This window comes from Petaurus breviceps, unplaced genomic scaffold (assembly GCF_028583685.1).
Source record: "Petaurus breviceps papuanus isolate PSGF00001 unplaced genomic scaffold, PetGlider_PUasm1.0 98, whole genome shotgun sequence".
Taxonomy (NCBI): Eukaryota; Metazoa; Chordata; class Mammalia; order Diprotodontia; family Petauridae; genus Petaurus; species Petaurus breviceps.
Window position 1 is genome coordinate 21,297,512 of NW_027187460.1, and position 15,606 is coordinate 21,313,117.

The 15,606-nt window shown below is 40.2% G+C and overlaps 1 protein-coding gene and 1 long non-coding RNA gene across 9 annotated transcripts in view; one reads left to right on the forward strand and one right to left on the reverse strand.

The window, feature by feature from the left end:
• The window catches only part of LOC138155946 (uncharacterized), a 100,096-nt gene extending 98,742 nt beyond the window's left edge, over window positions 1-1,354 (reverse strand). The window contains exon 1 of the long non-coding RNA XR_011167034.1: window positions 1,216-1,354. This is a non-coding gene — a long non-coding RNA (uncharacterized lncRNA). The remainder of the gene's footprint in view (window positions 1-1,215) is intronic.
• Window positions 1-15,606, forward strand: part of ASAP1 (ArfGAP with SH3 domain, ankyrin repeat and PH domain 1) — a 631,037-nt gene that overhangs the window by 132,353 nt on the left and 483,078 nt on the right. For 3 of the 8 annotated variants that reach the window (XM_069081245.1, XM_069081235.1, XM_069081240.1), the window contains exon 1: window positions 886-1,464. The exons of 1 other annotated variant lie outside the window; for it this stretch is intronic. Coding sequence is in view for 1 of the 7 variants with exons in the window: in XM_069081240.1 (XP_068937341.1) it covers window positions 1,406-1,464 (59 nt within the window). In the remaining 6 variants the exon portion in view is untranslated. 4 more of the 8 variants (XM_069081236.1, XM_069081237.1, XM_069081244.1 and 1 more) reach the window with 4 other exon arrangements.

The following is a 15,606-nucleotide window of genomic DNA, read 5'->3' on the forward strand; positions in this document are numbered from 1 at the left end:
TTTAGAGCAAAGATCCCAAACAGTGTTGGAAGGCTCTCTTGGTTTCAGGTTTCACGAGAAGAGGTTAAGAGCTCAGCTCTACCACTTTTCCCTTAACCAGCAATAAGCAGTTTGGGAAGTGCCACAAAAAGCAGAGTCGCACATCCACTCACAACGGAACACAAAAAGCAGAGTCGCACATCCACTCACAACGGAACACAAAAAGCAGAGGTGGAGAGAGAGAGGGTGCCTGGGAATGTCCTAGGAGACCCAAACCGACGGCATACCCACGTTTTGCAAGCACTTTTTCTCCCTAAGGATTTTTTTTTTTCCTGACTTGGAAATGCCCTTCCTTCCCCGTTCCCCCTAGGTACTAACCCCAGAATTAACAACGACAACAAATAAAAAAGGGAGGGGGGAGGAAGAGTTGAAAAGAGCGCCAAGAATTGTCAATTGTGGCAAAAAGGAACTAAAGAAAAAAGAATAATTAAAAAAACCAACATTAAACCAATTCTAGTGTAGCACACCATTCTCAGACTGAGATGCCTTCTGGGATCCAGGAGCAGAAAGGTCTGTTCTAAAATGCCTTGCTGTTGTAGATGGGCATTTGAGAACAACTCATTTCTGAGCACTAAATGTACACCAAAGGGCTTGGGAAATGAGGAGCATCAGGAAGAAAATGTTGTCAGGAAAGTTTATCTGGAAGCGGTGAGGGGCTTGGGCTGAAGTTGGGGCAGGGGCTGGGACGAGGGCAAGGGCAAGGGCAAGGGCAGGGGCAGGGGCAGGGGGGGAGGAGAAAAGGGGTGTGTTGCAAAGGGGCTTCCCAGAGCCGCTCACAGTGGAGAGAAATCGGGAACTATTTTGACCCCTCCTGGTGAGCTCGAGTTACAAAGGTAGGCGGGAGGGTGGGCGGGGGGTTGGGGGAGCGGGGATTGACTCGGGCACTCGGGAGTTCGCGGCAGGGGAAGGGTTAAAGGGAGACTGACCAGCCCGTGGTGCCGTGTATCTGCGGACATGATGGAATGTTTATTCAGTATTCAGATTTCCTGTTTAAGTGTCTGGATTTCCTGAAATCCTTGCTATCTACCCGGGGGTTATCCACTGAGCAGCTTGGTTGGGTGGTGGGTTTCCACCCACCCCCCTTCTTTCTCCCTCTCTTTTCCTTTCTTTTTCCCTCCCCCTGCTCACATGGTCGATTTTTCCTTCCTGCTAGTTCTGAGTTTAGTGCTTCCTTACCGTTCAGGGCATTATTGGGCATAAAGCCCCACTCGCAGGACCCCAAGCTCTCGGGATAACCGTCCTTTGGAATCGAGTTTGTTATTCAGTCCAAGAGCACGCCACATACTCGCACGGGGAAGAAGTATTGCAGAAACATGGTGTGCTGCGCCTGCTGGGGGGAGGCTGAGTTTTAGCCCAAGATGGAATAATGATGGATTTAGCTTGGATGCCTAAGCTTGGACTGGGAATACAGATGCACAAGTCCTGGTGAGTTACTGGGGAGGGGGGAGGGAGGTGTAAGGAAGGGCGGGAAGCCCAACTGGGCTATGATTGTTGACGCTGAAAAAGGCTGGTGAAAGGGAACATTTTAGTACATTTTTTCAAGTATTCCCCCAAATAAGCAATCAGAAAGCTTCCAAACTCATCAGCAATGGAGTTTTCCCACAAGTGCGTGAGGTTCCAGAAACAAAACTCTGAAAGGCTTCACCTCTGCATTAGTTGACAGCTGTTTTTTCCTCTCCATAGTCTGATTAGCTCCGACAGGAATGTTTTCCAGTCTTTGCCCCGGCAGCTGAGGAGAAAGAACTCTGGGAGTGCATTGTTTGTTTTCTGCTCCAGAGATCCCCCATCCCTGTAGCAGATTCCCAGAGGTGCTGATTTAAAAGCAAGACACTGAGTTGTAACTTGTTGAAACTGACTTGAATTTTGTTGAATGTTGTTTGGGATGACTTAGGAAGTGGGTTGTTTTTTCTATCTTGCAATTTATTGAAACTTTAAATTTTTAGTTCTGTTACGGGGAATTTAAACAACAGACAGTCTAGTGTTTTAAATTTATTTTTAAATTGCTTGGGGCAATATTTGCCCATGCTGATATCTTTTGTAAATTTTAATGCATGTTTTTCCAGGGTAATGACTTGAACGCTCTCAAATGCATTGTGATAGATTTTTTAAAAATTGCATTTTTTATCTGAAGAGCTAGATTCAAATCCTGACTCCACTGTGTATTTAAACTCTGTGACCTTTGGTCAAGTCTTTTCACTTCTCAAGGGCCTCAGTTTCCATCTCTGAAAAGGAAGAGGTTGGCTAAAAAAAACATTGAAATCTTCTTTCAGTTCTAAAGCATTATGATCAGGGGTTCTTAACCTTTTTTGGGTGTTAGATCCTTTTTGCAGTCTGGGAAAACCTGAGGACTCCTTCCCAGAATGTTTTTAGTTGCACAGAATACAATACAAAGAAAACCATTCATGTTGACTTACAGTTGTCAATATTTTTTTAAAGTTCACAGATTGGATGAAGATACCCCACTCTAGAAGAGTACAGTTCAATTCCATAAGCACTAATTAAATGCCTACTGTGCAAAGCACCACCTGGGCACTAGAGAGATAAAGACAAAAAAAAGACCAGTCTCAATCTGCCCAGTGCCTCAGGCATAGTCATACAATTGTTAATTAAGTGGGAAATGGCCCGAGTGGTATATTTTCTTGCAATCAACCAGATTATTATGGGCAAAACTCATTTGGGGGATAAATTTGGGGTAATATGTTGCTGGGGAATGCTTTGTTATTGTACAGTGTATTCATCTTTTATATAATCCTTGTCTCATGTAATCTTAACTCACAGGGAAACCCTTAATATGCTGCCTTTCAAAGAGCATTTTTATAGATTCAGCTGGAGATGAGATTGTTTTCCTAAATGTTTGATATCAAAATCACAGAATATTAGAGTTGCTAAGACCTTAAGAACATCTGGTCTATTCCCTGTTTTTCTCTGGTGGAGAAAATTGAGATGCAGAGAGGAAAAGTGATTCAGAGGATCAGAGGTATAGAGTAGGAAGAGGCTTTTGAAGATGTATCCAACCCTTTCATTTTGCAGATGTGGAAATGGAGGCACAGAAAGGTTAAGTGACTTTCCCAGGGTCACATGAATAACTAGTATTATCACTACTGAGACTAGAACCCAGGTCTTCTGGTTGAATCTTAGTCTATTGTTTCTCTGTGCCACCCTGCAATCTTGCAACTCTGGAGCTAGCCATAAAAGCTCTTTTCCCAGCATCATTATGTACCAAGCATATTGGGATATTTCATGACTATCTTTGCTTTAGGGAAGTGTTCCTGTTTCAACTCTTGATACTGTCAGTGATATTGAGTCTTTATTATTTAACAATCTTTTTTTAACAGCCTCTTTGCAAACAAACAAACAAGCAGAACCCAAAAGGCAATAATACCACTCAATACAAAATTCTGATGAAGTTCTGGATTCTACCTATAAAACCTACAGATGGATCTGAAAAATAAATTTTGTGACTTATTACAGAGGAAATTACTTTACTCAATGCTTTCAGTGAAAAACATACACTGCAGAGTCCCCAGAATGGCACTGTCCCAGAACATAATGTACCATATGACGTTCTCTTAATTTTCAGTCCTCATGTTTCTTGTAAAAGAAGCATCTCTTCTTCCCTCCTCCCCTTCCCAATCCGTGAGATAACTGAATGACTGACTATTCATATTTAGCATGTGAGAATGGAGAGAAAAGGACATTTTTACATCCAAAATTTGTATTGCTTCTTTTGAGCAGCATTGGGTGAAAGGAAATTCCAAGTTTCTGCATTTCCTCTGTCCTTACTAGGCATGGTAGAGCAGATTTTCAGAAATAGACAGAGATTTAGGATACCTAGGGAGGGTATATTCACATTCCAACTGGAAGGAAAATCAAAGGTCTCAGGTCCCAGCTGGTCTTCAAGGTGAGTTTAGGTGACAAATATCTTGGAGGTGAAGAGAGATTGGGAAGGGAGAAAAGAATAAGGGTATGGTTGTGAACAGCAATTAGCTTTCGATTTTTCCTTTGGCCTTTGCATGGAATAAGAACACTCAATTGGAAGTCTAAAGACCCCGGTTCAAATCTTGAGTCTTACTGCCTGTGTGATCTTAGGCAATTCATTTCAATTCAACAAGCAGCTATTAAATGTAAAAGCACTGTGCTGGGATTTTCCTAAGACTGACTATATCACTCTCCTACTGAATACCTGTTACTTCTAGAATCAAATATAAACTCCTCTGTTAGGTATTTAAAACTCTTTAAAATTAGGGCTCAACCGACTTTTTCATCTTAACAACACATCACTCTCCATTCATATACACTGTAGTCCAGCCGAACTTACTCTTACTGTTCCTCATTCCTCTTACCAATCCTCTTACTGTTCCTCATTCATTATAAACACCACTCTACCATCTCTTTACCTTTTCATTGACTGTCATCTCCTGTGCCTGGCATGCACTTCCTTTTCTCCTCTGCCTCTTGGAAACCCTTCCTTTCTTTCAAATTGTAGCTCAAATACCACCTTCTACACGAAACAATTCCTGATTTCCCTGACTTCTAGTGCCCCATCACCCCCAAATTATTTTATATCTTTTGTATATATCTCTATACATACTTATCTTTCAAGGCTAGACTGTAAACTCCATGAGGATGGGGACCCTTTCTTCTACATCATGCAAAGGCTAAAGAGTTTTTTGATGGAAAAATTAAAAACCTAACTGCTACTCAAGACTATTCTTTTCTCCCTTACCATCTCTCCCAACCTCTAAGATTTTTGTCTTTTCTCCAGTGCCTAACATAGCACTTAGCACATAGTAGGTACTTAATAAATCCTTGTTAATAAATAGAAAGACAAAGCAAAGGAAATAATCTCTGTCTTCCTGGGATTTACTCTAAGGAGGGATGACATGTACTCAGATAAAGGAGTACTACATACATACAAAGTAATATAAGATAATTTCAAGATGGGGCCAAGAAATGAGTGAGATCAGGCAAGGCACCTACCTGAACTATGTTGTGAATAGGGATTTTAACAATACGAGATGTAGAGAATGCATTCCAAACTTCACCTGTAAAATGAGGTAGTTAGAATAGATGATCTCTCTAAGTTCTCTTGTAATTTTGAATCTTATGAATCTATAAAAAAAATGAACTTAAGAAACATCAAATCAAATGAGCATTAGCATATACATTGTAAAACAGGAGAGGATTGTACATGAACTGCATTCCTGTTCTGTAGAATTTGCTTTTCTTTATAAAGTATATTGTACATTCAGCATTTAACTTTCAAAGCTGTCCTGCTTGTTGTATCTGATTCCTTCTTGCCTTCCTTCTGTCCTCTTCCTTTGGCCGAGGTGAGTGGAAAACCTTATCTTTCCTCCTTTATCTCCTTCCCTCCTCCTGCCTCATTGGAAACAAAAAAGAAGGAAAGCAAAACCCTTATAACAAAATTACATTGTCAAGCAAAACAAATGACCATATTGGCCATGTCCAAATATGTATCTCTCTCTCTTCACTTTGAGTCCGTTGCCTCTCAGGTAGTGAAGAGCATGGTTCATCTTGGTCTTCTGCAATCAGAATTGGTCAATACATTGATCAGAATTCTGAAGTCTTGAAAGATATTTTTCTTTACAATGTTGTTGTCTTATGCATTGGTCTCCTGCTTCTGCTCACTTCACTCTGCTCTATTTCTTTTAAGTTTTGCCAGAGAATCTGGGTTGTTTAACTTCCCAGTTCAGTAACAACACATCATTTGAAGGTGGGGAGGGTCCTTTCTATTCTCTATATAGTGAGGATAACAATTCCCCTGTTTTTCTGTTCAGTTCCAAATGCCCATCTCTAACTGCCTTCTGAACATCTCTACTATGAAGTCCCAATGGCATCTGATAGATCCTTTAAACTGGAAGGGACCTTAGAAACCATCTAGTCCAAACCTTTCATTTTGCAGATGGGAAACTGAGGCCTAGAGAGGCTAAGTGACTTGCCCAACATCACACAGGTAGTATTTGTTCCTCTGACCCTAGAGACAGTGCTGCTTCCACTGAATCATGATACTTCACTTGTCCGATGCTAAATGCTTCACCTTCCTTTCAGTTCCTCACTTCCTGTAGGCTTCCTTATATCTGTTGACAGTCCCACCATCTTCCAAGTCATTATTCCCCCACCCATGGAATCATATTGGACTTTCTTCTCTTCCTTACCTCCCATAACCATTCCTATTAAATCACCTTTACAAGATTTGGCCTTTTCTTACAATCCGCAAAGCCATCATCCTTCTTTTGGGTCTCATTACTTCTTTTTATCTCGACTATTGAAATAGCTTTTTACTTGATGGCAGTGTTTCCAGTCTCTCTGCTCTTTAATCTTTCCTCTACATAACTGCTGAGTTAATATTCCTGTGCACAGAGTTGGTTGTGACACTTGCCCTCTCAAAAATCCTTACTGGTTTATTACTGCTTCTAGGATAAAATTTGAATTCCTTAACCTGGGAATTGATACCTTCCGCAGTCTGGTTCCAACTTATGTATCCAGCCTCATATTACTTCCCTCCCCTTCATACACTTTTATTTTCCAGCCATGCTAGATTAGCTGTCCCTAGACATGAACATGCCACCTCTTACCTTCATTCATCCAAATATGTCTTGAATGAACTCCCTCATCATCATCCCCTCAGAATTTTTAGCGCCAGCTAGTTGCTACCTCTATGGCCTCTTCCTTCTTATTTTTTCCAAGGGTACTTTGAACTATTCCTTTGCTTCTGACAGTGGTAGTTTTTTGCCTTTTGGAGGGCGTTGGGGTTAAGTGACTTGCCCAAAGTCACATGGCTAGTAAGTATGTCAAGTATCTGAAGCTGGATTTAAACTCAGAGCCAGTGCTCTATTCACTGCACCACCTAGCCAACCCAGACTGGTACAATTTTTATCCCCTTGTAGCGCCAATGCAATATTTACAGTGCCCACGATCACTATAAATATACCTGCATAGTGCTCAAACACTAAATATAATAGATTCTCCATATACAAGACAGAAGCAATACATTTATTCAGACACCAGAAAACCAAATCCCCAAACTAGTAAGCTGATTCCCTCATAGTAGCAAAGAAGTTAATAAACCATAACAGCACAGAGAGTCACACTGTCCTTTAGCCTTCCCACAAACCAACATTTGCTCACAAGCCTAACTGTCTCCCTCAGATGTATCCTCCCTTCCCACTGTGTCTAGCTCCTCTGACTCCTCTCTTCCTTTGGGCTCTGCTCTACCTTTCAGCAAACTCCTCCACCATAAGCTCCATGGATTACATTGAGCCTATTGGGGACAGAATATATTTTTAAAGCAGGGAAGGTCTTCAAATTCCCTTAGACTTATTAAGGGGCCAGAAAGATTTTCAAATTCCCCCTACCATTACACCCCTTTAGCAGAATGTAAACTCCTTGAGTTCAGGGACTCCAGTCAAAACTCTAGCTTTCTTTCCAACTAGCTGTCTAGTACAGAATAGGCCTTTAACACATATTAGTTATGTTGAAATGAATTGTGCCTTTTCCATAGTGTAAACTTTGATTCCAAGATGACTGACTTATACCTATAACTTCTTCCATCTGTCTCAGAATTATAACCCATTGGTCCAGGAAAAACTAGGTGGAGGAGTTAATTAGAGCACAATAATCACATCATTTTGGTGTGAATATGAAAATGCAGGTTCAAATCCTGACTGGCATTCACAAACTATGGGGACACTAGTACTCTGAGGTTCATTTTCCTCATCTAATAATCTAGAAAATAGGGATTTGCGTTACCCTCCACATTGGATGGTTGTGAGGAAAGTGCTTTGTAAATTATATAGATCACTGTGCAAATATGAGCTGTTATTAACAGTTTGCCCATCAAAGGTCTATGATTTTGTTGGTATGGAGATTTCCTTACCAACAAAGATCTCCACCCATCTATAACTCTTAGATTTATTGCTTAAGACTCAGAGAGGTTGTGTAATTTTCCCACAGCAATAATAGCTCACATTTATACAGTTTGCAAAGTGTTTAACATACATTATCTGAATTGATTCTAAAACAACCCTGTTGAGTGAGCACTGTAATCGACATCTTAACAGTTCTGGAGAGAGACTCACTCAGCATCACATACCTGACTCCAGATCCCTTACTTTAGCCAGTTGTCCGTACTTCATTATCATTAGGGAAAGTGACGTCATCATCTTCATATATCAAAAGAACATCTACTGAGTAGGTGCTTAATGTTGATATCATGAAGAGGAATTGATGACATATTTCTAAATATTTTGTTTTATTTGGAAGAAATGACTCTTGAGTCAGAGACTCCCTGGAAATAAGCTACTCTCTAAAAATGTTTAGTCCTTTGGAAAGTGGAATTAACTCTTCTGGGCCACTAGAATCCCAGGCTCCACTCAAACTGAAATTCACTGTCTAGAGTTTCCTAAGCAGATTTCCATTGCTTCTGGTTTCTGTCACTTGGAAATGCCATGAGACCAGCCTGTCTTGCAGTATTTTTGGTATTTCCTCTTCCTGTCCCGCCCTTTGTCAGGAAGTGCGAAGGTGCACTGAGTTACTAAAACAAAAATAAATGCTAGCAACTGATTTCCTTCCAAACAAGAGATTTGGATTGGACGCTAACTTTGAGTAAAGAGAAAACTCAAGTAGATTGTTAGCAACATTGATTAAGCACAGAAAGTAGGTGGGACAATCTACATTGTAGAATATTGGTTTACAAGATGTATGGAAACATATTGGATGCTAGACTTCTAGGAACCTGAGAAATCATCTAACCCAATCCAACTCCCTTATTTTACAGATGAGGAAGTTAGAGCCAGGGAGCTAGTGAATTGAAGAACAAGAATTCATTTATGTCATACCTAAAGACTGAAAGAACATGAGGAAGAATGAAAAGTAAATTCTTTCATTAGGGTCTTGTTTCTACTTCTATGTTAAAGACCATTTTTTTTCAAGTCAAAGATTCTTCTTAAAGTGAAACTGTATCTGCAAAGATTTTTTTTTTTATTTTTTAACGATGGTGTTGAGATGTTTGGTTTTATATGTCTGACGTAGACCACTCACTACCTTCCTCCCCTACTCTCCACTGGTGTATGCAGCTAGGAGCCTTAGCTATCCTGTACAATCTTGGTGGACTATACTGGTACACTGAGGAATAAAGCAATTTGTCCATGGCCACCTAGGTAGTAAGTGTCAGAACCAAGACAAACCCAGGATTTTCCACCTTAAAGGCTGCCCCATTATTCTCTGAAGCTTATCATGAGCAAAGAAAGTTGACTTCAATTTACACCAGTATGTTTAAGTGTAATACCTTGTGTTTCATAACAGGGATCTATGCTCAGTCAATATTTTTCTGTACTTATAATCAAGGCCCAAGTTCCTACAACACTGATCCTTGCCCTTCAAAGGGGCAATAACTTGATGAATTTGCTTATTGTTCTTCCCCAATACAGACATTTACATTTATGTAAAGATAAGGTTCAGAAAAAAGTAAACAATGATTATTATGTAGCTGAAACAATTCAGGACCCTCCCTATATATCTTTCCTAAATACTAACATGCTTAGTTCAAGGGTATAGTGTTTGTTTAGTTTTGGCCCTGTCCGGTGATGTCATAGTTTGGGGCACTTCCCTGCCAGTGCTGATCTGCAACTGTTCTTTGGTTTATGTCCATAAAGAGGCACTGGTATGTTCCCAGGTCAGCCAGTCAATCTGTGTGAGTGGCAGAACTAGAACTCAGGTCTTCTTGATCATAAGGTTGGCTGTCTTTCATTATTCCATGTGGCCTCTCTTCTAGTATAATAGTGTTTTCAAATTTGGTGACTTTTTCAGTACAGCTCTCAAGTTGATAATCTATCCTTTTTTATCCCTCCCTTGAAGGCCAGACTTTCCAGTTTCTGTCAGTATTCTTCCCTTTCTTTTCTTGTTGATTTTGGCATTTCTGAATAAATGGCTTTGGCAGACTGTTCCTCTGCTTGAGAGGAGATTATCCTCATGAAGTAAAAATCACAATATGTTTAAAAGAAAAGCAAATTCCAAAGCAGGATAATGAAAATAAAAACATTCAATTTGACATTTATCAAATGCCTGATTCCATTTGATGCAACAAATACTTATTGACCACCTGCTGTGGGCCCAGCTCTGATAATCAGGAATACATAAGCACAGTTCAGTGGTTCTCAGAGTGTGGTCCAGAGAGTTCCCAAGACCCTTTCAGGGGGTTGTGAGGTTAGAATTATTTTCATAATAATGCTAACATGTTTTAATTCTTAATATAGTAAATGTTGATAGATGTAAGCCATGTAAAATGTAAGCTTGTGGTGGGGGAGGGTCTTCAGAAATTTTTACGGATATGAAGGGGTCTTAAGACCAAAAAGTTTGAGAATTGCTGATGTAGTGTGCCCTTAAGGAGCTTACAATCTATCTAGGAGCAAAATACATTCATTTAAAACAATTAAAGATTAGAAAAAGCTCCGAACAGTGAATCTTAAGACCTGGGTTCTAGTCTCAGGTCAGACACTTAAAAGCCATGTTAACTTAAGCAATTCACTTAACCTCTATGAAAGAAGTAAAAAACCAAGAATTTATTAAGTACCTATTATGTGCTAAGTGTTTTTTTTTTTTTAACAAATATCTCATTTGATCCTCCCAGTAATGCTGCAAGTTAGATACTGTTATTCCTATTTTGCAGTTGAGTATACTGAAGCAAACAGCTTAAGTGACTTGCCCAGAGTCACAGAGCTACAAAGTATCAGAGGCTGGATTTGAACTCAGGCCATTCTGACCACCAGCCCAGTGCTCTATCCATTGTATCTCCTAGCTGCCTCGTTGAGGTTTGGTTTCCTCATATGTAAAATAAAGCGAGTAAACTATGGGTAAGACAGGCGAAGTGATTTGCCCAAGGTTACATCATCCTCATCATCCTCATCATCATCCTTATTATTATAGTTAATATTCAGATAATATTTTAGGGTTTGCAAAACACCTTTCACACATCTTCTCATTCGATCCTCACAACAACCTTGTAAAAGTAGATATTCTTACCATTCTTTTACACATGAGGAAACTAAGGCTGAGGTTCTAAATTAGTTGGCTAAGGTCACAAAACTCTACACCAATGGGGTAAAGGTGAAAATATCTAGGCCTAGGAATCAGGACATCTGGGTTCACATCGTAGGTTATTCACTAGCTATTTGATCCTGCACAAGTCACTTTAACACTATCACAATCTTTTTATTTGCAAAATGAAGGGATTGGATTAGATATTACCTTGGGTTCCTTTCAGTTCTAATGTTCCATGATGGTCTGATTCTTATAAATAGCAGATAGAGGATTTGGAGCCAGGATTTTGACTCAGAGTCCAATGTCCTTTCTGACACCTCTGTTAGAATGCCCAGATGTAAGAGTAAGAGTTTATAGCAGCAAGCACCCTAGCATACCCAGAATGGCTGCTAGGACAAGTTCTTAGATCTGCTTTTCTAAAGGAAAGCAACTCAAGATGGGTTAACAATCTTACTTTAATCAATCAAACATATATCATTTACCTAGTTCAGGGGGAAAAGTTGGCACCCTGAACTTCAGAGAATACAAACAGAAGTTACAAGCAAACAAAAAAATACAGACAGAAACATATCAACAGACAGGGCTTCCAACTGTCTGACCATTACCTAGTCAGTTACCAGAGAGGGAAGCACCAACATCTGGGTTTTCGAAGCCAGGGGGCTCAACAGCTGCCCAGAGTCTCAACTGGCCAAATCACGACAACTCTTTCCAAAGTGAGCCCCAAAACAAAACCTCACATCAGGGTATATATAGCCTTCTCCTGGCTTAGAGAACATAACAGCCCTCTTGACCCACTGCCCAATCACAAAGTAACAACGTGTGGGCATTCCTGAAAAACAAGCCTCCCTCCACAGGTTCCATGTGACCACATTTCAGCCTATTAGGGGGCAGAGTATATTTTCAAATAAGGGAAGGTTCTTAGAGTCACTTAAGCCTATCAAAGGGCCAAGGGGCAGGGAAGATCTTCAGATTCCTATAACAGAGGTGAACCTATTAATTAGCATACAGTCAGAATTGAGGAGTTCAACAGATTGACTGGTGGTCACCAAAGGAATAAAATAGGAGGACATCTTTGATGGGGAAAGGAGTTCAGGAAAGATGCATATTGGTAGGGCCCTGCCTGGGAAGGGCAGATCTATACAGAATGCTGTAGTAGAGGGTCTGGCCAACCAGAGCACACTAAATAAGGAAAAGTGTCAACATCAGAGTGGAAGTTGTCGAGGAAGGGAAGGGTGTCAGGCAGCTACTTCAGGATAAAGCACATTGGGGGTTCAGTAATCTAGTATAAAGGGCACTGAGCTGAGAGAGAGAGGGGGGAAAAGGGAGGAGAGAGATAGAATAAAGAGAGGGAGGGGAGGGGCTGCCAGGTAGCACAGCGAGTAAGAGCACCGGCTCCAGTGTCATCAGGATGACCTGGGGATCAAATCCCAGGCTCAGACACTTAGCACCCACCCAGAAACACCTGGCCGTGTAACCTTGAGCAAGTTACTTAACCCCAATTGCTTAGGGGCAGCCAGGTGGCTCAGTGAGTAAGAGCACCGGCTCCAGTGTCGGGATGACCTGGGGATCAAATCTGGGCTCAGATACTTAGCACCACACCCAGAAATAACTGGCCATGTCACCTTAAGCAAGTTATTTAACCCCAATTGCTTTAAAAAAAAAAAAGAGAGGGAGGAGGAGAGGAAGAGAGAGAGATTACAGGGAGAGAGAGAAATGGATAGTAGATGGATACATACATACATATAAAGATATATATGTAGATTCAGAGTTATATAGGTACAGAGATAGATACATAAAAATAGCATTTATTAAGTGCTCATGATAACTAGCTAGCTAGGTAGTAAGTAGAGTGATCATTTATTTTACACCAGGCATTGTGCTATATATTACCTATATGACTTTAGTAAAGTTACATCCTTTCCCTGTGCCTCAAGTTTCTTTATTTACAGAATGTGGGGGGAGGGGATGGGGTTGGGAGGAGGGTTGAATTAGATGATTGTTAAGCTCTCTGCCAGTTCTTTGAGTCCATATGCCCATTGAATACAGGAATGAATCTTGTCCTTCAATATTCAGAATGGGGGGAGGGAGGGAAGAATTATGATGACAACAATAACAAAGCCATTACCCTAAGCCTAAAGTTAGTCAAATAGCATTTATTAAGTACTTATTTCTCCAACTATATACATGCATGCACTGGGGTGCAGTTAGGGTTAGAACTTAACCATAATTTTAAAAACCTCCAGTATGTTTTAAGTGCTTGCAGATGTATATTGTGTTCCCAGAAATGACTACTTCAAGTATACAAGCAGGAAACCTGACACATCCTGCTATAAGCTTTTGGGGGCATCAGAGTCACTGTAGTCTTTTATCTTGACTTCTTTCTTCCTGCTTGAATGGGGCTTAGCTGCCTCTCTCTTATCTCCAAGGTATATGGTAGCTTTTCTCTTTAGTATTCACACTAAGTGCCCACAAAATTCAGTTCTATCCCCTAAAACAAACCATAATAAACAAAATCTCATCACCAAAGTCTTAGATGAAGGAAGGAATAAATGAAGTGGTGCCTAAAAGTACTTGGCATATGGAAGAAGAGACAGAGGGATTCTTCTAAAAAATACTTTAGGCAGAGGATTGATTCCCTAAAACTCGCCATTGTGAATTGCATTTTCATTGGTTTATTTGTTTGAATTAAAATAGATATCTGAAGTACAGCCTTAAATGTTGGGCCCATAAGCAATTATTAGCAATTGTTTATTAAGCTAGGCATTGTGTTAAGTTCTAGGGATACAAGGCAAAAATGAAACAGTCTTTGCCCTCAAGGAGCTTACTGTCTAATTAAAAATTCATTCAAGAATTTATTGAGTGCTTTCTATTGTGCTCAGCATAAGACATAATATCTACCTTCAAAGAATTTATAATCTAGATTGAGAGACAAGATTTAGATTAATGAACACTTTAAATAATGATTCACAGTCAATATGTAGAAAAAAGTGAAAGGTCTTGAAAGTATTGTAGGATTTCAGGTGAGGGAGAGATTTCTACACACAGATCTGAAGCAAGATTTGAACCCCAATCTTCTGATTCCAAGTCAATCATCTAATCCCATTTGTGGTTTCCAAGGTTCTTAGTATATGTTACCTCAACTATTTCTCATAACATTTTAGGGTTTCCTCACCTCCTCTGTGAAAACTTCCCTGACTCACAGGGCTCCCTCACTTTCTTTTTTTTTTTTATGAGCAATCGGGGTTAAGTAACTTGCTCAAGGTTACACGGCCAGTTATTTCTGGGTGTGGTGCTAAGTGTCGGAGCCTGGATTCGATCCCCAGGTCATCCTGACACTGGAGCTGGTGCTCTTACTCGCTGAGCCACCTGGCCACCCCTAGCTCCCTCACTTTCAATATCACATAATACTTATTTGATGTTTATCAAATATTGCTTAGTACTCTTAGCTCTCTTTACATATTTAGGAGTTTTATTTCCCAAACTATATGTAAACTTCTTGAAGACAAAGACTATGGATTATATGTAATACTCTTCCATCTCCCCATAGTATCTAATATAGTGCTTGTTTCCAGTGGGGATCTATCAAATGATCGATGGGCTATGGATGCAGTTATAAGAAGGTAAAATCTGTGTCTTCCTAGGACTTTCTTCTTATTGGTGTCATGTTCATAGATTCTTAACAGGAGAAAAGAAAGGGAAGGAAGGGTTAGTACACAGAAAAGGGGGCCTGTATGGCTAAGGTTAAGGGATGCAGGAGCAGGTACTTTGTAGAAATGGGTTGATTTTATGAGGATATAGTCGAGCTGGGGAAGCAAGGGTGTCAGAAGACTTGAGAAGGTTAATGAAACCAGGTTGAAGCCAGCCCTCAGCACGCAAGGCCCAGTAGGGAGCTCTGGAATATTCTGTGCACTTAAGTTTTTCATGTCGACCTCAGCAAAGAGTTGCAAAGGATTTGACTCTCTATCCTGGAGACAACCCTCCTTTAAGTCCTCCCAGATCACGAGAGCTGACATTTCTGTAGCACTTAAAGATTTACCAAGCATTTTTTTTTACATGCATTATCTCATTTGAGGCTCAAAACAACCCTTTGGGGTAGATAGTCCAAGGTATTATTTTCCCTGTTTTACAGATGAAGAAACTGAAACCCAAAGCAGTCACCTGAGTCACATAGCCAATGAGTGGTGGAGCTGGGGTCATCTTCTTGTTAATACCACATCATTTAGCACTTTATGTTTTGTTCTCTAATTCAGTGGTGTCAACTCATATAGAAATGGGGATTCCTGTGAGGGTTACATATTGACTTAGAAAACCACACATGCTTCTACATTTTGTTTTTAATACCAGCACGTTAAAATCAGATAAGAACTACGTTTTAATCTCTTTCAGGCTGAATTCAACAGCGTTGTGGGCTCTACTTGGACAGTAGGCCACACACTTGACACCACTATCCTAATTCATAGATAGGATCCCAGACTATTAGAACTGGAAGGGAATGAGAATAATAACAAA